This window comes from Cebus imitator, unplaced genomic scaffold (genome assembly GCF_001604975.1).
Source record: "Cebus imitator isolate Cc_AM_T3 unplaced genomic scaffold, Cebus_imitator-1.0 Scaffold939, whole genome shotgun sequence".
NCBI lineage: Eukaryota > Metazoa > Chordata > Mammalia > Primates > Cebidae > Cebus > Cebus imitator.
Window position 1 is genome coordinate 68,791 of NW_016108254.1, and position 21,820 is coordinate 90,610.

The window sequence follows — 21,820 nt, forward strand, 5'->3', positions numbered from 1 at the left end:
CACCCAACCCTTGAACACTCCAGGACCTAGGTAGGCCTGGTGTCGTCCTCACCGGGAGAGCCCTGCTTCTGGGGGAGAAGGGCTGCGAAGCCCCAAACAGGCCGCCTTCCGTCACAGGTGACGGACTGTGCCCGCCTGCGCCGTGGGTTGTTTTCATGACATCCTGCTCCCTCGGCAATCACGGCCCCTCCTCCTACCCACTGGAGGGCTGCCAACATCACTGCGAGGCCCACCTCATTGTCCTTCAGGCTCTGTACCGAGGATGGGGTCCTGCACTGTGTGGGTGATGAGCCCAGGGTTCCGGAACATCGTCTCCGAGGAGGGGGTGTGGGAGGTGGGTCCTGGCGAGAGCCTTGGACCCTGTCCCCGGCAGGAGGGGCAGTGGCACCCGCACCAAGCTGTCGTCTTCCACTCCACCCCTGCTCTGGCCTCCCTTTTGCCCTGCCCCTGGGGCTGCCGGTCAAGGCTTGTAGAAAAATAACATAGCCACGAGCGCTGGGGCCTCTGCAAACTCCTGGTCGCGCACTCAGGTGCAACCAAGCCCCGCGCCTCCCAGCATCCCACCTGTCCCTGTTGGCCTTTTTGGCAGAGGTCGGGCCCACCTACCACAGAGAGCCCGAGGAAGTGGCCTTGCTACGAGCCCAAGCACGGCCAGGTATAGTAATGGGGGGCGGGTAAAGGAAGAGACGTCCAAATTAATTTTGCAACTTTAATGTAACACTGATACCCAAAACATGAAAGCACAAGGAAAAGCACACAACGAAAGCAGGAAAAGCAGGAGAGCTGCATCTTGCACGCCACTTCCGATGGACAGGAAGCAGCTGCCTAGCGTGCTGTGTCCAGAGGGAATCTGAGAGGAGGCGCTCTGGCCTGGCCAGTAAGATTGCTGCAGTTCGTCAGCGGTGCCTATAAAAGCACAAGAAACCAAAGTGACAACATCCACGGACACACTCGCGAACCGGGGAGGGGTGTACGTGACAAAATAAGTGTCGGTCCACGCTGTCGCCGTTGACCCCACCCCCCACCCCGGCCCTCCCTCTGACATCTCACCCCCCTCCGCGGCCCTCCTGCAGAGTCCCGTTTCTCTACTGAAACTCTTACTGGATCCAGGAGAAAAAGCTGGCGCCAGCTCTGGCGGCATTTCTGGTGCGGATGGTGGAGCTGGTGCTAGGGCCATCTAGGACGCTGGTGCTGGCCCCTCCGTTGGTGCCACTGCTGACACCAGCTCTCCACGTGGCCCTCCTGTTGGCACGGTTGCTGTTCAGAATGTACTGATGGTATCTGGCCCAGAAAGCAAAGGGGATCCTGGCCCAGGCGTCGCCAAAATCTCCGTCCTCGTCCCAGGTCAGGAGCTCGACCTGTATGTCATCCCAGCTCCACCGTCCAATCAGAGCCTCATCCCCGATATTCATCTGGGCCCTCATCTGGGCCCTGGCATGTTCCTCGGCCATATCCACATCCATCTTCTTGAAAGCATCATCCACAGCCTCCAAGAAACGAGCCTTCCACTCCCGGGGGTCTCGGTTCTGATTCTGAGGAGGAAAAGGGCAAGTGTAGACACGGAGCTACCTCACACGGGCTGAGAGCCCTCGGCCCACCTCACCCCCTCCTTGTGCTTTGCCTAATGCCAGCAAAAACCAAGACCACAGGGATCGGGGGCCCCTACTATCCTGTGCCAGACCTGGGATTCTGCCCCATGTGTGACCTTGTGTAGGGTGCTCAGGTCCTCTGTGAGTGTCGGGACCCTCAGTGGAATACAGGATAACGGGAAGGAGGCCTCAACCCAGAAACCAGCAAGATGTGGGGAACACCACCCCCAGTGCCGGGCACCGGACAGAGGCCCTCCCTTACCTGGGCGATGAATCTCAGGACCCTCATCTTGCTGGTCTCATGGCGGGCGCGCAGGCCCCACAGGAATTCATACTCAGGCGGGTTGCTGTTGGGGATCTTCTTGTATTCCAGGTACCTTGGCGTGAGAGGGAAGGAAACTTGGCTTCCAGCCAAGCAGACCTGGCGCTGAATGGATGGGTCCCAGGGGGCCCCTCCTCAACCTGAAGCCACAGCTCTGCTCCTGGAAGAGGACTGCCCCGCCCCTCCAGTCCTTCTCTAATCCGCAAACCCACTCGCAGGACTTCTTCCTGCAACAGTGAGGCCTTCAAAACCTTTTGCCATTGGTCCTCCCCAGAGGCCACGTGGAGGTGCAGGGGGGACACATGTAGGGCCTTTATCTGTAGCGAGGCCACAATTTTATGCCCCTCATCACTACGAGCCCTGATTTCTGTTGGGTGTGTGTAATCAGAGGAGCCATTCTTCAGGCCCCCTGCTCTGTGCACACCCCGCCTCGTGGGTCTTGGCCATACCCTGGCGGATCCCTGGAGAGGCCCACCAGAGGAAACGACCAGAACGGGAGAAAGAGCCAGCCAGGAGAAGCGTGGCCCAGACATCCTCCTGAATTCCTGACCCTTTGTGGGTGTGCATGTGTGCCTGTGCGTTGGCAAGTCCTCCAGGGACGGGGATAGGGTGGGCCCTGGCCTGAAAATCAGGAGATTCTGGGCTGAGGCCTTGACCAGCTGTGAGCCACGCTCAGAGGCGACCCCTTCGTGAGCCCCGGGTTCCTTAGGTGTAAACCGGGGGGAACCGCTGCGTCAGTCTACAGGGCAGGTGCTCAAGGAGATGGTGGCCGTTATCGTACCTCACACCGTGTCCTCCCGTGACGTGCGCTCCCTCTTCCCAACACCGCCCTGGCCTTCGGCTCCCCACACGCTCACATAGCCCTCCCGTCACTCACTCCCAGGCCAGAGGCACCCATCATCCCTCCAGATGAAGATTTGAGATAGGAAACGATGGCTTTCTCAGCCAGGCCAGAACAAAAGGATGCCCGAGTGAGAGATGCAGTTAGCTCAGGCGATACTTACTTCTGCTTCACAAAGTCATCTGTGATGAGCTTCCTCAGATCGCCAAGGAATGGGTGCCTCACCCTGAGGGCAAGGAAAGGAATCCGTGAGCAGAGACGGTAGCAGTGCCCGCCCCACCCCGCACGCCGGCAGGGGCCCTCGCTAGCATGACTAGGAGCTTCCCAGCCCACGGGGCATCGCCGTGGAGTCCTGGGAACGCAGCAGAGGCCAAAGGACGGTTTGTCAGGGATGTGTGCCGCAGGTAGGGACACGATGGAGCCCCTGACTCTGACTGTCTCTCTTAGATGTCATCTGGGGCCACAGAGCAGGGAGGAGGCTGAGCAGCGTCCGGTACCGCTTCCCATCCGCCCCGCCCGGTGAGACCCTTTGCTCTCTACCGAGCCCAGGGCACCCCACTCCCCTGGGCCACACCGACAGCCTATTGCAATCCCGGGACCTCTTTGGCCAGAGGACAGCACCCAGGGGAGGAGCTGGGGAGGCCAATCATACCCAGGGCGCAGTCCCATCTTGCGTAGTGCCTCCCAGAGGACAGCTGCGAGGGGAGAGGAGGTTCGAGAGTTTGGCACCCAAAAGATGAGACTGTGGGTGGCCCCCCAGCTGCAGGTCCAGCCACTCACCCTCACTGGCACGGTTGCCATTCATGAAGATGACGCCCAGAATCACCAAGAGGAGACTCAGCCTGGGAGTGTCCTTGGTTCTAAAGGTGAGGAAAGAGAAATCCTGTTTAGCAGCTATTTGCCTGAGAGACCGTGCCAGGCTCTCCCAGCTAGGCCCTCTCAGGTTTCCCGGCTGGAGGGGAACTCTTCCCAGGACAGGCAGGGTTCACCAGCTGCTGGCAAACCATTCGTACCTCTGCCCGAGACTTAATCGCCTCCTCCATAAAACGCGGGTACTAACACTTCTCTGACAGGGTCCTGCAGGGGACAGGGCGAGGCAGGGAGCCGAAGCTCTGCAAATGGTCAACGTGTGTCCAGAGATGTCTCCAGACCTTTCCTGCCCCTTCCGCATCAGGACCTACACTGAGGAGGAAGCTCTCCCCTAGGCCAGCTCTGCGGGGCCCAGGCCAGACAGGCAGGAGGAAGAGGCGAGCCACTTTCCTCGGAAGCTTTGGGGGCAACGCCCAACAGACAGCGGCTTGGGGAGATGTGAGGCAGCAAGGCCTCACCCCAGGCTACCTTTCCTTTCACCCAGCAGTCACCAGGCAGCCCTCGCTGTGTGTGGGAGGGAGCTATGTGCTGCACTCAAGGACTCAAGCTCTGTCTTCCTGCTTCGCTGGGGGGCGGTTGGGTGGGGGGAGGTTCGGGCAGGGGAGGGGCACCACCGAGGAAGGCTACCACCCGCTTTCCCTTTCTTACTTTCCAAGGAGGCGAGCTGAGGAGTCCCGTGTGCAGACAAGAATATACAGGTGTTCTTCCTTGTCGATCTCCTTCAGGTGGATCCCAAACTTCTACATGGGAGAGAAAGTAGAGTGTGAGATCCAGACTCCATGTGGTGCATCCTGCCTGCCGGCAGGGAGTCGATTCCCGGGTGGAAGTGCTCCTCAGCAGGCAATCCAAAGTCGTGAGCGAGGGCGGAAGAAGACAGCACTCGGAGGACCCTCCCTGTGGGAGCTGACACTGGCAGAGGCGATGAGACCCATGTCGCATGACGGGTGAGACACTCAGAGAGCGTGGGACAGAGAAGCCAAGGGCAGGAGGCACGGGTCAAACTGCCAGTGCCGTGGAAGCTCAGAGTAGGGGAGGTCAGGGTCGGTTCCAGAGACTGGGCCTTGAGGGTCTGCAGGGTCACGCCACCCCACGCCCACTCTTCCTCCACAGAGCTGCTCCCATCCTGCACCCACCTTTTCCAGGGTGTACGTTGCTCGTTCGATGATCTCAGGGAAATGTTCGTCATACTCTCTGATGACATCCTTCAGCATGTCTGCGGGAAGGGGAAGAGTTGGAGAAAGCACCTGGGCTGAGCAGGGATCACAGAGCTGTAGCCCCCTGGTCAGCCCTGCAGAGGGTGGCACGGCCAGGACCCGGTTGTCCTGTGGCGACAGAGGGACCCGCCGCAGCCCGCCAGCAAAGGGGTGCCCACAGACTAGGGGATGGCGAAGGGGGCACAGGCTGCCTACCTGAGCGCTTGATGGGGATCTTCTTGTAGTCCTTAATCATCAGGTATTTCACCAACTTATTTGCCTGGAGAAGGAGGAACACTCGGGGAGGTCAAGGCCTGGGTGACGGCAGAGAATCGGCCCGCAAGGGAGGAGAGGAGGGAGATGGGGGAGGGTGGGCTTCTTACCCTCTCTTGCAGAAGGGTCACGTTGCGGGGGGGCAGGCACAGTACGTGCCTTGAGGGTATCTGGGACCTCGGGGCCACCGGGGGCCGAGGGGCCAACTGAGCCCGCACGGTCAATGAGGGCGGTGATGCTCTCCAGGTGGGCGGGACCGCAGGAGGCTCTCTCTCCTCCTCGCTGCTCTCATACTCATCATCCAGGTGCTTGGACTGTATCATTCGAGAGAGGAGAGACCCAGGGCTACCAGGCTCCCCGTGCCAAAGCGCCCGGCACGCACCTCTCCCGTAGCAGGCTCTTGGAAACGAGAGCAGTACCAGCAGCGGCTGGCATGTGCTGCGTGCTTACTAAGTGCCAGGCACTCAGCCAGCCTCTTCTCCCACCAGTCCTGAGGGTAGGGACTACGTGGAGTGAAAACATGCTCAGCAAACTTGTGTTGGAGAAACAGGGACTAGCTGAGAGGAGAGGGGAGGGGAGGAGAGGGGAGGGGAGGGGAGGGGAGGGAGAGGGCAGGGGAGGGGAGAGAGAGGGAAAAGAGGACAGGAGAGGAAGAAGAGGGAGAGGGAGGAGACGGAAAGGACAGGAGCCGGGGGTGTGGAGGTGGGGCGGGGGGGAATCTCACCTTCTTGGTCCTCTTGCCTCCCATCCTGGCCCAGGGCTCAGCACTGTGCTGAGCAGTGGCAGCAGCTGCACCCTCCGGCTCAGGGATGCTTGTGGCCATCTTGGCCTTGGCAGCAGCTGCTGCCACAACGTTCTGAGGCTCCACCCACCGAGTCTTGGCCAGGGCCTTCCCAGACTTGGTGGTCTTGGGCCGGGTGGCTGCCACCTCCCTGCCAGGTCCCATCTGGGACACCCCAGAGGCAGCCCTGGGGCCCTCTGTGGCAGCCTCTTGGGCTGGGGCAGGTCTCTTGGGGCGTGGGAAGGCCATGCCACTGACACCTGCTGGCTGGGTGAAATCAAAGACATCGTTCGGACCCAGGAAGGCTGTGCTGGGCCGGGTGGCATCCACCTCACTGGCACTCGGAGCCCGAGAGAAAGCACAGGCGCTACTAGGGCCCTCGGTAGCAGCCTCCTGGGCCGGGGAGCCTGTCTGGGACTGTGCAGAGGTTGCCGGGGCCCCGGGGGCAGCCATCTCACTGGTGACTAACATCTGGGAGGTCTGCGGAGAAGCAAGGGGGGGCTCCGGGGTGGGCCCCTGAGACTCGGCGGCGGCGGGGGCGGCGGCGGCGGCGGCGGAATAGGTCGAGGGCTGGGTATCCTCTCCTGAGACCTGCGGCGTGGCCACCCGGTGGCTAGCCATCACCTGATTGAAGGCGCTACGGGCAGCGGCGGCAGCGGCCCGAGCCGCACGGTTGGAGGCGGCGGCACGGGCAACGTTGGCAGCACGGGCGGCCGTCTCATTGGCAAGTGTTTCCGGATCCAGTTGCAATGCCTCCACCAGGGTCTGGGCCAGCACAGGGTTTTCCAATTCCCAGGGCTCATTCTGCAGGGCCAGAGAGAGGGGTGGGGGAAGGCAGGCCACTCGACGGCACACTTGTGTTAGCTTCGCTGTGCTGGCCAGCCTCTTCCCAGCAGCCAGCCCCGGACACCCCAAGGCCTTCCCAAATCCTCTTCTTCCCAGCAGGGGAGGGAAGCCTTGGGGAAGCTGGGCAGCCCTTTCGCACACAACCCTCCTTGCTGCCCCCCTACTCCCTCCTCCATTCACAGTGGAAAGGCCCAGGCGAGCAGGTGGCCTGGAAGGAGTCTCACCGACAAGATGCGAAGGCCTGGACCCAAGCTTCCGAAGGCTCTGAGGATGTGGATGTCAAAGCTGGTGAGGGTGCCATAGCCGCCAAAGGCACCGAATTCTTCATAGTCGTTGCCTTCAACCATCTCTTCCTCCCCGACTTCGTCGCTACCCTCGTCCATGTCCTCAACACTGTAGTTTTCCGATTGCACGCCGAAGCTTCCCTCAGCCATGCTTCGGGTCCCAGGGAGAAGAGAGCTCTGCCTGAGAGGGAGGGTGAAGCAGCTGCAGGGGGAGGGGGCGGGATCCAATGGGAGGCGGCATCTCCCGGGAGGTGAGGGGCGACAATCATCAGGTTACTAGGCAATATTAGGCAGTAAAAGGCGTGGGGGGGGGGGGGGGGGGCGAGGGGGGGGGGGGGGGGGGGGTATCGGGGGAGAAGAGGGAAGAGGATTTGGCTTTCTGATGGGGTAGACTTGGTCAGGGACAGAGCCCAAGGAAAGGGACAGAGGAGGTCGCGGGCGACGCCGCACCGAAAGCGGAGTTTAGGATGCGCAGGCTCCCCATCCCAGTGGCTAGATTTGAATGGGGGGTGTTCTGGAGGGCTGGGGTCCCAAGAGTCCCAAAGGGGATGCACTGGGGGAGAGAGAAACAAAGGGTTTGGATGGAAGGGCCAGAGAAGGGGACCGGGATGAAGGGGGAGCAGATGGGAGCGCTCAGGCATTGCCGGGGACAGCGGCAAGCGGCAAGCTCTGCGAAACAGAATCCCAGGGACCTTTTGGCTAGGTCCGGGCAGGGGGCCTAGGTGGGGCTCAGGCTCGAGCACTAGAGGCGGATGGAGGAGTGGGGCCTCGGACCTAGGTGAGACTCCAGTCGGAGCGCTGGAGATCTCAAACGGGAGGACTGGCACTCCAGGAAGGGGGCAAGCGGTCAGCTCGGTTCGAGTAATCCAGGAGTGGTTGGGGTGGGGGTGGGGCCTCCGGTCCAAGGGAGCTCAGCTCGGAGCACACGGGTCTGCTAAGGGGGTGAGGATCCTGGGCTCTGGTTTCAGTAGGGCTCAGATCGGGGCGCCTGGGTCTGGAGGTGATGGGGGCTCCTGTCTAGACCTTGGCTCTAATGGGGTTCCGGTTCTGAGTGCTTGGGCTTTGTTCAGATCCGGAGGCGGAGGGAGGGCGCAGCGTGCCGGGCTCCACTCGCCCTCTCCCGGTCCTGCCTGGGGCTGGATCCTTACCTTCCCCGGGGCTCCAATGGCGTCGGTCCTCAGCACCAGGAACCCCGCAGCCGCGCCCTCGCCTACTGCTGCCAGCACAGCAGCCCGGACCACCCCGCCCCTTTTCTCCGTGCACCCCCCGCGGCTGGGTAGCCTGCGCATGCGCGGACCCCTCCAGCCCGCCCGCTTTCCCAACAAAAGCCCTTTCCTCCAGGTCCCCAGTGCGCATGCGGTTCCGCGGGTGGGTGGGCGGCGGGGTCGAAGTCGTAGTGGGGGGGCTCTTCCCGCCAGATCCACTTCATCCCTCCTCCTCCTCCTCCTCCTCCTTCCTCCTTCTCCTCCTCTTCCTTCTTCCCCCTTCCTCCTCCTGGACAAAATCTGGCTGCATCCCACAGGCTACAGTGCAGCGGCACAATCCTCCTCCTCCTCCTCCTCCTCCTCCTCCTCCTCCTACCGCGGGCGCGCACACTCATACCCTGCAGTGCAGCTCGACCCACCCAATCATCTCTTCTCAGTCCCCCCACTTTTGCACAAGGCTTCTCCGTCCTGCCCTGCCCTTTCACCCGAACTCCTCCAGCCTGGTCTGGGATCCACTATGCCCCATCTCCTCCGCACGGCCCCTTAGGTCACAATTAGCGAGGTCTCACAATTAATGAGCTGGGTCTCTAACTGCAACAAGTGGCAATCCTCAACCTGCGGGGCGACGAAGTGGACTCGGCCAGAGGATGGCACTTCCCTTTGTGTGCTTCCCCACTAGCCAACTCTGGCCGCAGACGCACTGGGAATATCTGCTTCCTCAGCTACCCTTTATGCAGCTTGTATGTCACAGAGGGATCTGTGCTGGGGCTTGTCTTCCTCTCACGAGCAGCCCTGGGAGGTGGATGTCGGCATCCCCACTTGACAGATCAGGAAGCCGAGGCACAGACACATTGCAGGAACTAGACCACAGAGCCAGGAAACAGAAAATGCAGAATTTGGGCCTGAGTCTTCCAGACTCCAAAGCCCACCTCCTGCTCCTGCTGGCCTGGGGACTGAGGCACTGCCTCCTCCGTGCGAGTGACAGACCTTCCCCACCCCAACGTCTGTCCCAAAGAAGCAAGGTCTGTGCTGTAGGAGGCCTAAGCTCATGCTCTGCCTTCAGGACACAGGCAGGCAGAGGCCGCCCACCCGGCCTCTGTGGCTCTATGTGGTTCCATCTAGGTATGAGAATCGCTCCGCCTGGTCCACTCTCTGCTCAGATTGCCAGGCCTCTTCCATCTCAGTGACACAATCAATCACGCTGCCGCTGAGACTCCCCTGGTGTCCGCTAGGACAATCAGGCACCTGTGTGCCTGAGCTAATGAATCCGCAATCGACGAGCCCAGCTCAGACTTCACTTTTGAGGTCCAAGTGCATAGCACTTTCGCCCGCCTAAGTGCCATCTCCAGTTGGATGTCTTTTGAGGCAGAAAATGCTGTGGTCTCATCTCCAGTCGAACCTGGATTGTTGGTAAAATTCGTAGTAGAGTTTTATACTTGTTTTTACATCTGCCTCACCGGGACCCCTGTGTGCAAATGGAAGCTACTGCTAGGACGGCAGGCAGCTCGTACTCTCCGCTGACCGGTATCCATTCTGCCCGGCTCTGTGGCTTCCTCCAGCTGTTGTATATCAGTCTCTCCTGTCAGCGGCCTGTGTCTCTTTACCCCTTCCCCTGTAACATGTCCTCTGTGGGAGAGGAACGCACCCTGCAGACGAAAGCCTTCAGAAAGTGTTACGTGCTAGTCACTCCAAAAATCTACAGCCCCAGTCTGAACTTCACTTTTGAGGTCCGAGTTCATACATTCACCCACTTACGCGGCATGTCCACTTGGATGTCTCAAGGGCTCTTCATGGTTAGCCTGTCCCAAACTGGTCACTTGGTATACTCACGCCTCCCACACACTCAGCCCCATCGTTCCGGTTCCCCCCGCCCCACCCATCTTCCCAATCTCAGTAAATGGCACCATTATCCACACAACCACTCACTCCAGAAACTGGGAGTCATCGATCGCCGCTCCCCCTTTCTCATACACTGCATCCAGACGGGCAACCTCTGAAGGGTCTCCAGAGCTGCCTCTCCGTGCAAATTCTGGTGGGATGGACCTCTCGAGCTCTCAACTCTGTCTCCTTCACTCAGACTGTCCACCCGGCTCTGCTGTGTTCAGCTCCCCTGTGCTGCAGCCTGCAAACTCTATCCGGACAGGAAGTTGGTGGGATTGGGCGACCAGAGGGCTCACCTGGTCAGGTTCCCTTTCTCCCAGGGATCACTGTGGTCAGGTTCCCTTTCTCTCAGGGGTCACTGTGGTCAGGTTCCCTTTCTCTCAGGGATCACTGATGTTAAGCCTTATAATCTGTTGGTCTATACACATTTAGATGAGATGGGAAATCTGGTTCTCGTTAATCCGTCATGGCTGGAAATACAAGTATCCAGCAGATTTCTTAATTTTCTTTTCACTGAGCCCTGTGCTTTCACGATGCATCCGCGTTGCCACGCATCATCTAAGGTATACCCAAGGTGCTACGCACAGAGAAGGCGTCGTGCGCATCCATGACATTTGACCCATCTGCTCTCCCAGAGATTTATCCTTTCTCCTAAGTGATTATTATGACCACAATCGCTAGCCACGACTGCTCCGCGTCTGGCAGCGCAAACGTTGCCCAGCTGGGCGTACGACAGTGCGGACCAGCTTCTGGCAGCACTACCATCTCCGCGTGCACCATTTCAACTGTACATGTAGCCTACTCAACTTACGACCAAATCGTGTTACGACCGGTCTGCCGGTCCCAATCGTGGTCGTAAGTCGAGCACTAGCTGTAGTAGGTGTTTAGACATACAGAAGTCGAAAGAATTTATCATCAAGAGACTTGCACTGTAACATTTTTTAAAACTTTTTATTTTATGTTTGGGAGTACACATTAGGGTTTGTTACATAACTAAACGCGTGTCACCGGGGTTTGTTGCACATATTATTACATCACCCAGGTATTGAGCTCAGTACCCAATAGTTATCTCTTTTCTGCTCCTCTCCCTCGTCCCACCACACCCCCCCCCCCCACTTAAGTACAACCCAGGGCCTGTTGTTTCCCTCTTTGTGTTCACAATTCTTACCATTTAGCTCCCAATTATGAGTGAGAACGTGTGGGATTTGCTTTTCTTTTCCTGCGTCAGTTTGCTGAGCTGGTAGCCTCTAGCTCCATGCACGTTCCCACAAAAGACATAGCCTTGTTCTTTTTCATGGCTGCATAATATTCCACGGTGTATATGTGCCACACTTGCCTTATCCAGTCTGTCATTGATAGGCATTTAGGTGGATTCCATGTTTTTGCTTTTGTGAACAGTGCTACTGTGAATAGTCAGGTGCATGTGTCTTTATGGTAGAATGCTTTATATTCTTCTGGCTATATGCCCAGTAATGGGATTGCTGGGTCAAATGGTAGTTCTGCTTTTAGCTCTTTGAGGAATTGCCATACTGCTTTCCACAATGGCTGAACTAATTTACACTCCCACCAACAGTGTATAAGGGTTTCCTTTTTTCAGTAACCTCAACAGCATCTGTTATTGTTATTATTTTTTGAGTTTTTGATAATAGCCACTCTGACTGTTGTCAGATGGTATCTCATTGTGGTTTTGATTTGCATTTCTCTAATGATCAGTGATACTGCCCTTTTTTTCATATACTTCTTGGCTACATGTATGTCTTCTTTCGAGAAGTCTCTGTTCATGTCATTTGCCCCCTTTTTAATGGCATTGTTTGTTTTTCTCCTGTAAATTTGTTTAGGCTTTTTACAGAGGCTGGGTATTAGACCTCTGTCAGATGAATAGTTTGCCAAGTCTTTCTCCCACTCTGCAGGTTGTCCGTTTACTGTGCTGTTGGTCTATGCGCCTGGTTTTGTACCAGTACCAGTACCATGCTGTTTTAGTCACTGTAGCCTTGTAGTGTAGCTCCTTTTGCTTAGGATTCCCTTGGCTATCCAGGCTCCTTTTCGCGTTCCATACACATTTTTCAATATTTGTTTCTAGTTCTGTGAAGAATGTTCTCGGTGGTTTGATGGGAATAGTATTGAGTCTATAAATTGCCGTGGGCTGTACAGCCATTTTAATGCTATTGATTCTTCCTGTCCATGAGCATGGGATGTTTTTCCATATGTTTGTGTCTGTCCTGATTTCTTTAAGCAGTGTTTTGTAATTCTCATTGTAGAGATCTTTCACCTCCCTGGCTAGCTGTATGCCTAGGTAATTTATTTTTGTGTGTGGCAATTGGGAATGGGATTGCCTTTGTGATGTTGATCTCAGTGTGGTTGTTGGTGGTTTCTAGGGATGCTAGTGATTTTTGTACATTGACTTTGTATCCTACGACTTCACCCAAGTTGTTTATCAGCTGAAGGAGTTTATCAAGTTGTTTATCAGCTGGGCCGAGACTATGGGGTTCTCTAGATATAGAATCATGTCGCCTGCAAACAGAGGTAGTTTGGCTTCCCCCCTTCCTATTTGGATGCACTTCATTTATTTCTCCTGCCCGGTCGCCCTGACCAGAACTTCCAGTACTACGTGGAGTAGGAGTGGTGAGAGAGGGCAACCTTGTCTTGTGCCAGTTTACAAGGGGAATGCTTCCAGTTTTTGCCCATTCAGTATGCTGCTGCCCGTGGGTTTGTCACAGATGGATTTTTATTATTTTAAGGTATGTTCCTTCAATACCTAGTTTATTGGGGGTTTTTAACATGAAGAGACGTTGACTTTTATAAAAAGCCTTTTCTGCATCTATTGAGATAGTCATGTGTTTTTTGGTTTTAGATCTGTTTATATGATGAATCACATTTATTGATTTACACATGTTGAACAAAACTTGCATCTGGGGATGGAGCCTACTTGATCGTGGTGGATTAGCTTTTTCATGTGCGGCTAGGTTTGGTTTGCCAGTATTTTGTTGGGGATTTTTCCATCGACGTTCATCAAGGATATTGGCCTGAAGTTTTTAATTTTTTGTTGTTGTCGTTGTGTCTCTGCCAGGATTTGGTATCAAGATGATACTGGCCTCATAGAATGAGCTGGGGAGAACTCCCTTCTCCTCAATTTTTGGGAATAGTTTCGGTAGGAATGGCACCAGCTCTTCTTTGTACATCTGGTAGAATTCAGCTGTGAATTCCTTAGGTCCTGGTTTTCTTTCTTTCTTTTTTTTTTTTTTTCCTGATTCAATTTCAGAGCTCATTATTGGTGTGTTCAGGGAACCAGTTTCTTCCTGGCTCAGCCTTGGGAGCATGTATGTATCCAGGAATTTATTGATTTCTTGCAGGTTTTCTAGTTTGTGTCTACAGAGTTGTTTACAGTAGTCTCTGGGGTTTTTCGGTGTTTCTCTGGGGTTGGTGGCGGTGTCCACTGTGTCATTTCTGAGTGTGTTTATTTGGATCGTCTCTCTTTGTTTCTTTATTAGTCTAGCTAGAGGTCTATCAGTCTCATTTTTTCTTTCAAATAACAACACCTGGTTTCACTGATCTTTTCTATGACTTTTTGCATCCTAATTTCATTCAGTCAAGTTCTGATTTTGGTTATTTCTTGTTTTCTGCTAGCTTTGGGGTTGGCTTGTTTTTGCTTTTTCTAGTTCCTCTAGTATGATGTTAGATTGTTAATTTGAGATCTTTCTAACTTTTTGACGTGGGCATTTTGTAGTAAAATCTTTTCTCTTAACATAGTGTTTGCTGTCTCCCAGAGACTCCAGTATGTGGTGGCTTTGTTTTCGTTAATTTCAAAAACTTTCTTGATTTCTTCCTTAATTTCATTGTTTACCCAAAAGTCATTCAGGAGCGGGTGATTTAATTTTCTTGTTATTATTTGGTTTTCAATGATTTCTTAGTATTAATTTCTGTTTTTATTGTATTGTGGTCTGCGAGGGTGGTTGGTAATTTTTCAGGTTTTGAAATTTTGCTGAAAATTGATTTACGGCCAATTAATTGTGTTGGTCAGTTTTACAGTATGTTTCATGTGCAGGCAAGAAGAATGTAGATGCTGTTGTTTTGGGGTGTAGAGTTCTGTAGAATAGTATGTTCGGTCAGTTTGGTCAAGTATTGAGTTCAGGTCCGGGATCACTTTGATAGTTTTCTGCCCAATGATCTAATACTGTCAGAGGGGTGTTGAAGTCTCCCACTATTATTGCGTGGTTATCTAAGTCCCTCTGTAGGTCTCTAAGAATTTGTTTTATGAATCTGAGTGCTCCCGTTGTTGGGCACCAGTGCTTCTATTGTTGGGTGCCTGTATATTTAGGATAGCTAAGTCTTCTTGTTGAATTGAACCCTTTATCCTTATGCAATGCCCTTTTTAGGGAAATCACAACTTTCTTAATCTTCTTGGCTTTGGCAAAGATTTTTGAAATGAAACACCCAAACCACAAACTGAAAAGGAAAAAAAAGTTAATAAATCTGATTTCACCAAAATTACATTTTTTTGGTCTTTAAAAGCATTCTTTTGAAATTGAAAGAGAAATTCACAGTCTGCGACAAAATATTTAGAAATCATATATATGCAACACAGGACACTTGTAGACAATAAAGAAGTCTTACAACTCAATTATAAGAAGGCAAATACTCAACCCCACAAATGGACAGAAGGCAACAACAGACTTCCTCACCAAAGAAGATCTACAGTTGGCTAATAACCACCACACAAACAGATACCATCATCTATCATTCTGGAAACGCAAACTAAAACAAAATTTAAATACTGTTGTAGATACACGTGCATGACTGAAATTAAAATAACAATTATACCCAGTGCTAGCAATGATGTAGAGCTTCTGAACGATGAAAACATTTCCGAACAGGGTTTGGTAGTCTCTTACCCAGTTAAATATACACCTCCCATACACCAGCCATTCCACTCCCAGACATACACAGGAGAAAAGAAAATATATTTTCATAGGATTACCTGTTTGTGAATATTCCTAGCAAGTTTATTTGTAATAGCCAAAAGCCTGAAGACAATCCAAGTGTCCATCAACAGGCAGATGAATTATGAAATTGTGGTATGTCCACACAATGGAATACTACAGCACATTAAAAAGAAATGAATTGTTGATGCTTATGACAACATAAATGCATCTGAAATTATGCTGTCTGAAAGAAGCCAAACCAACAACAACAAAAAAAAAGGGTACAGAGAGTGAGATTACCTTTATTAAAGTTCTGGAATTTCAAAGGAGCCCGGGGATACATAGTCAATTATCTTGACTATGATGATTGCCTCACAGGTATGATACCAAAACTTGTTAGATCATGTATGTTAAATATATTCAGTTTAACATTTGTCAATTATAATTAATAAGGCTGTGAACAAGCTGGGAGTGGTGGATCACGCCTGTACTTCCCCAGTACCTTGCGGCCAAAGCAGGAAGATCACATGAGGCCAGGAACCTCACCAACATAGCGTGATCCAGTTACTACAACTTAGCCAGGTGTGGGGGGCATGTGCCTGTAATGCGAGCTATTTGGGAGACTGAGGCAGGGTTATCACTTCAGCCCAGGAGTTCCAGGCTGCAGTGAGCTAAGACAATGTCAATGCACTGCAGGTTGGGTGACAGAGCGATACCCTGTCTCAAAAAAAAAAAATATATATATATAGACACAGTATGCGGTATCCATAGCTATCTATGTATCACATTACATGACATATATAATGACATATCTAAAAATAGTTTTATGTAAAGCAAGAACACATGTCACACAGTACACATTTTTCATCACATAAGAAAAATGAGAAATAATAAACATACTAGAATGGTACATTTAGATGAGCAGGGCAGAGTGGGAGTAGAGAATGCAAACAAAAAGGATCAAATAAATGAGTGGCAACAAGAGAGGGACCTTGCCTAAGAGAATGGCAATAACAGTGATATATGCTGAAAACGATTTTCTCAACCCTCTGACCCTGGCGTATCCCCCACCTCCTTGCTTGAACTATTCTGATCTTGTCTTAGGCCCCTGTTGAAGCCACGCTTATTACTCTTAGGGACTGATTTTATTTTGCATCTTTGTTCGTAAGATATATTGGCCTAAAGTTTTTTGTTGTTGTGTCTTTGCCAGATTTTGGTATCAGAATAATGCTGAGCTCATAGAATGAGTTATGGAGGAGTCCCTCCTACTCGATTTTTTGGAGTAGTTTCAGAAAGATTGGTACTATCTCCTCTTCATAAGACTGATAGAACTCAGCTGTGAATCCATCTGGTCCAAGGCTTTTTCTTGTTAGTAGGCTTTTTATTACTTACTAAATTTCAGAACTGATTATTGGCCTTTTCAGGGTTTCAGTTTCTTTCTCATTCAACCTTGAAACATTGTATATTTCTTGGAATTCATTTGTTTCTTGTCACTTTTCTAGTTTGTGTGCATAGAAGTATTCATAATAATCTCTGAGGGCTTTTGTATTTGGTGGGGTTGGTGGTAATGTCCACTGAGTCATTTCTGAGTATGTTTATTTGGATCTTCTCTCCTTTTTTCTTTATTAGTCTAGCTAGTGATCCATCAATCTTATTTTTTTCAAAGAACAAACTTTTGCTTTTGTTGATCTTTTATGTTTTTTTTCCTGTCCCCATTTTATTCAGTTAAGATCAGATTTTGGTTATTTCTTATTTTCTGCTAGCTTTGGTGTTGGCTTGCTCTTGTTTTTCTAGTTCCTCTAGGTGTGATATAAGATTGTTAATTTGAGATCTTTCCAACTTATTGATGTGGGCATTTAGCACTAAAAAGTTCCCTCTTAACCCTGCTTTAGCTGTGTTCCAGAGTTTCTGGTGTGTTGTAGCTTTGTTTTCATTCATTTGAAAGAATGTCTTGACTTCTAGCCTTGTTTATCAAAAGTCATTTTAGAGCAGATTTTGATATGAGATTGTTAATTTGAGATCTTTCCAACTTATAGATATGGAGGTTTAGCACTAAAAAGATCCCCCTTAACATTGCTTTAGCTGTGTTCCAGAATTTCTGGTATGTTGTAGCTTTGTTTTCATTGATTTCAAAGAATTTCTTGATTTCTGCCCTTGTTTGTCAAAAGTCATTTGGGAGCAAATTGTTTAATTTCCACGTTATTACATGGTTTTGAGAGATTTTCTTAGTATTGATTTCTATTTGTATTGTGCTGTGGTGTGAGCATGTGGTTGCAATAATTTCAGTTTTTTTGAATTTTTTGAGAATTGCTTTATGGCCAAGCATGTGGTCAATTTTAGAGTATGTGGCATGTTGGCATGTTCAGATAAGAAGAATGTATATTCTGTTGCTATTAGATGGAGTCTGTAGATGTATATTAGGTCCATTTGATCAAGTGTTGAATTTAGGTCCCAAATATCTTTGTTAGTTTTCTGCCTTGATGATCTGTATAATGATGTCAGTGGGGTGTTGAGGTCTCCCACTATTATATTATTGTGTGGTTATTCCAGTGTCTTCATAACTCTTTAATAACTTGTTTTATGAATCTGAGTGCTCCAGTGTTGGGTATATATATATTTAGGATACTTAATTAAATCCCCTTGTTGAATGAAACCATTTACCATTATGTCATGTCCTTTTTTCTTTAATTATTGTTGGCTTAAAGTCTGTTTTCTCTGAAATAAGAAAGGAAACCTCTGCTATTTTTATTTTCCATTTTCTTTATTGTTATTATTATACTTTAAGTTCTGGGGTACATGTGCAGAATGTGCAGGTTTGTTATATAGGTATACTTGTGCCATGGTGGTTTGCTGCATCCATCACCCCTTCTTTTCCATTTTCTTAATAGATCCTTCTCTATCCCTTTACTTTGAGCCTATGGGTGTCACTGCATGTGAAATGGGTCTCTTGAAGATACCATACAGTTTGGTCTGGCATCTTTATCCAATTTGCTACTCTGTGCCTTTTAAGTGATGTTTAACCCATTTACATTCAAGGTTAATATTGACCTGTGCTGATTTTATCCTGTTAATTGTGTTGTTAGCTGGATGTTCTGTAGATTTTGTGAACCTAAAGTATCTGAGAGAGGTTTCAGTCAGTATAGAAAGTTTATTTTGCCAAGGTTAAGGATGCAATCATGACACAGCCTCAGGAGGTCCTGATGACATGTGCCCAAGGTGATTGGGGCACAGCTTGCTTGTATACACTTTAGGGGGACATAATACATCAATTTATATATCTAAGATTTACATTGGTTCAATCAAGAAGGGTGAGACAACTCAAAGCAGAGGTGGGAGCGGGAGGGGGCAGTATTCCAGGTCAGAGGTAGATTTAAACATATTCTGATTGGCAATTGGCTGAAAGAGTTATTATCAGTAGAAAGGACTATCTGGGTTAAGATAAGGTGTTGTTGAGACCAAAGTTTTATCATTCAGATGAAGTCTTCAGGTAGCAGGCTTCAGAGAAAATAGATTGCAAATGTTTCTTATCAGACTTAAGGTTTGTGTTGATGTTAATGCTGGAGGGGTATAATGAGGCATGTCCAATGCTCTCTTTCTGTCATGACCTGAACCAGTCTTTCAGATTAAATTTTAGAGTGCCCTGGCTAAGAAGGGAGTCCATTCAGATGGTTGCAGGTTAGGGAGGTGGAGGAGGGGCTTCAAATTTTATTTTTGATTTACAACTTGATTGTGTCATTTTTTTAATGTCATGGTTTATGTACTTAAACATGTTTATATGTTTATGTGTTGGCTGGTAACAGTCTTTTGTTTCCATATTTAGCACTCCCTTAAAGGACCTCTTGTGAGGCAGGTCTGGTGGTAATGAATTCCCTTTGCATTTGCTTGTCTGAAAAGGATTTTATTTCTCCTTCACTTATGAAGCTTAGTTTGGCTGGATATGAAATTCTTGATTAGAACTACTTTTCTTTAAAAATTCTGAATATAGGCCCCCAAGCTCTCCTGGCTTGTAGAGTTTCTACTGAAAGGTCTGCTGTTAGTCTGACAGGGTTCCCTTTGTAGATGACCTGCCCCTTCTTTCTAGCTGCCTTTAAGATTTTTTCTTTCATGGTCATCTTGGAGAATCTGATGATTATGCGTCTTGGGGATGGTCACCTTGTATAGTATCTTCCAGGGTTTCTCTAAATTTGAATGTTGACCTCTCTAATGAGATTGAGGAAATTTTCACGGATAAACATAGAAAACATCCTCAGATATGTTTTCTAAGCTGCTTGTTCTCTCTCCCTTTTTTTTCAGGGACACCAATAAGTCATAGGTTTGGTCTCTTTACATAATCTCATATTTGTCAGAGGTTTAGCTCATTCTTTTAAATTCTTTTTGCTTTTTTGTCTAAGTTGATTTGAAGAACTGGTCTTCATGCTCTGAGATTCTTTCTTCAGTTTGGTCTATTTTGCTGTTAATACTTCTGATTGTATTACAAAATTCTTGTAGTGAACGTTTCATCTCTATCAGATAAGTTTGGTTCTTCCTTCAAATGGCTCCTTCATCTTTCAGTTCTTGTATCATTTTATTGGATTCCTTAGATTCCTTGGATTGGGTTTCAATTTTCTTTTGAATGTTGATGATCTCCATTGCCATCAGATTCTGAATTCTATGCCTTTCATTTCTGCTATTTCAGCCTGGATAAGAACTGTGGCTCAGGAGCTAGTATGGTCATTTGGAGGTAAGAAGACAGTTTGGTTTTTTGAGTTGCCAGATTCTTATGTTGGCTCTTTCTCATCTGATGTTCTCTTAATCTTTGAACCATGTATATGCGCTTGTGCTGGCAGTGGCTAGGCAGCAAAGTTCACAAGCTTACACACGCCAGCAAAGTGATGGGGGAGGTTGTGGCCAAGTACATGCTGGCCAAGCCCTGGGGGGAGGCTGTGGGTGGGTGTATGCTGGTAGGGGTCCAACTGCAGAAGCTCTCTAATGGTTAGGTGGGGTCTGCCAGTGAAGGAGTTACGATATTGGACACTGGGAAGCTCTCCAGTTGAACATCTGAGGCTGTGCTTCAACTGGGCATGGCCAGGAATGTACTCTGAGAGAGGCCAGCAGACAGGGGCCTGCTCAGATCTGACTCGACCTATTTCATAAACAAGATAGCCCTGCTCTGTTCATACTTGACAGTCAACAAAGGCCAAAGTCACCCAGAGAAGCATGGTAAACCTTGGAAGATGGGCATCACTGGTTGTGCTCCACTGCAGCCATTCCTATGTCAAACACTCTGGGCTCCATGCAGGATACAGTACCATTCTGGCTAGCTCTCCAAGCAGCTCTCCCTGACATCTCAAATGTCTGTGGAGGTCATGGGATCTCCTGCAGCTAGGCTTCAGAAGGTTTATGGTGAAAGTAGACCATGCCATGCCTGCTTATCACTTCCCAGGAGCTACCTGAGGCCATGAATGTGTCCTGGTGTTTGGCAAACTCATGCAGAGTTCCCAGTTTCCTCTCCCTTTACCCCACAGTCTGCATCCTCCCTCCATCCACACTCAATGCCTTCCTTCAGAAGATCTGCTTGGAATGTGCTGGTCTTCTTGCTGGTCTGATCTCTCAGTGGGGGAAGCTCTTCCTGGCTGTGTCTAGTCAACCATCTTAGCTCTACTACCCAGCCTTCATTTCTGAAACATAGTTGTGCTGGATATAGAATACTTGATTAGCAATTATTTTTCCAGCTCATAAAAGATGTCACTGAATTGTCTTTTTGTTTGCATTTTCCCAATAATAATTCTGCTGTAAATGTTATCATTTCTCTTTTGTGGGTAATGTGTCTGTTTTTTTCCTATGGCTATCTTCAAGATTTTCTCTTTTCCTTTGGTTTTCAGAATTTTGAATAGTATATGCCTAGGGGTGTGTGTGTGTGTGTATGTGTGTGTGTGCGTGTGTGTGTGTGTGTGTGTGTGTGTGTGTGTGTGTGCCTGTGTTGGCATTTATCCTGCTCGATGCTCTCTGACTTCTTGGATTTGTGGCTTGGTGTCTGCCACTGATTTTAGATAACTCTCGGCCATTATTTCTTCAAATATATTCTAATCCACTCTCTATTTCTTCTATTTATGGAATTGCACATATAATAAATTGTTTGATATTATCCTATAGCTCTTGGATGCTCTATTCGGTTTTTTTCACTATTTTTTATTTGGTATTTGAAAATAGATAATTTTACTGACCTATTTTGAAGCTCACTGGTTCTTTCATAGCTCTTTGAAGTGTGCTGTTGATACTGTTGAAGGCGTTATTCATTTCTTTTTTTTTTAAGGTGATTTTATTTATTGCATTTTAGGTTTTGGGGTACATGTGAAGAACATGCAAGATTGTTGCATAGGTACACATATGGCAGTGTCATTTGCTGCCTTCCTCCCCTTCATCTATATCCGGCATTTCTCCCCATTGCTATCTCTCCTCAATTCCCCACCCCTCACTGTCCCTCTCCTATTTCCCCCCTACAGAACCCAGTGTGTGACCCTCCCCTCCCTGTGTCCATGTGTTTTCATTATTCAACACCCACCTATGAGTGAGAACATGCGGTGTTTGATATTCTGCTCTTCTGTCAGTTTGCTGAGAATGATGGTTTCCAGGTTCATCCATGTCCCTACAAAGGACACGAACTCATTGTTTTTGATGGCTACATAATATTCCATGGTGTATGTGCCACATTTTCCCCGTCCAGTCTATCGTCGATGGGCATTTGGGTTGGTTCCAGGTCTTTGCTATTGTAAACAGTGCTGCAATGAACATTCGTGTGCATGTGTCCTTATAGTAGAACGATTTATAACCCTTTGG

General features: G+C 49.7%; 1 protein-coding gene, 1 non-coding gene and 1 pseudogene across 6 annotated transcripts in view; 1 reads left to right on the plus strand and 2 right to left on the minus strand.

Moving 5' to 3' along the window:
* Positions 1-695: 695 nt before the first annotated feature.
* On the minus strand, positions 696-8,288 carry LOC108298337 (melanoma-associated antigen D4). 4 transcript variants are annotated; one of them, XM_017521022.2, is made up of 13 exons: positions 8,148-8,288; positions 6,940-7,180; positions 5,813-6,673; positions 5,199-5,402; positions 5,032-5,095; positions 4,756-4,835; positions 4,271-4,362; positions 3,533-3,612; positions 3,405-3,447; positions 2,916-2,978; positions 1,852-1,966; positions 1,102-1,532; positions 696-906 (listed from the first exon to the last, which is right to left on the minus strand). In XM_017521022.2, the coding sequence occupies exons 2-13, from the start codon at positions 7,147-7,149 to the stop codon at positions 897-899; spliced, it is 2,253 nt and encodes a 750-aa protein (XP_017376511.1). In that variant the 5' UTR covers positions 7,150-7,180; positions 8,148-8,288; the 3' UTR covers positions 696-896. The 4 variants fall into 4 exon arrangements, with proteins under 4 accessions (XP_017376511.1, XP_017376512.1, XP_037591655.1 ...); XM_017521023.2 differs by having other exon boundaries at positions 1,090-1,532; XM_037735727.1 differs by having other exon boundaries at positions 6,940-7,201; positions 8,148-8,238.
* Positions 2,212-2,338, minus strand: LOC119469880. The gene has a single exon (XR_005198733.1). It is a non-coding gene; the product is annotated as a small nucleolar RNA SNORA11 (small nucleolar RNA).
* The window catches only part of LOC108298338, a 41,946-nt pseudogene continuing 28,289 nt past the window's right edge, over positions 8,164-21,820 (plus strand). The window contains exons 1-2 of the transcript XR_005198732.1: positions 8,164-8,367; positions 10,767-10,965. The product of XR_005198732.1 is annotated as a serine/threonine-protein kinase PAK 2-like (transcript). The remainder of the gene's footprint in view (positions 8,368-10,766; positions 10,966-21,820) is intronic.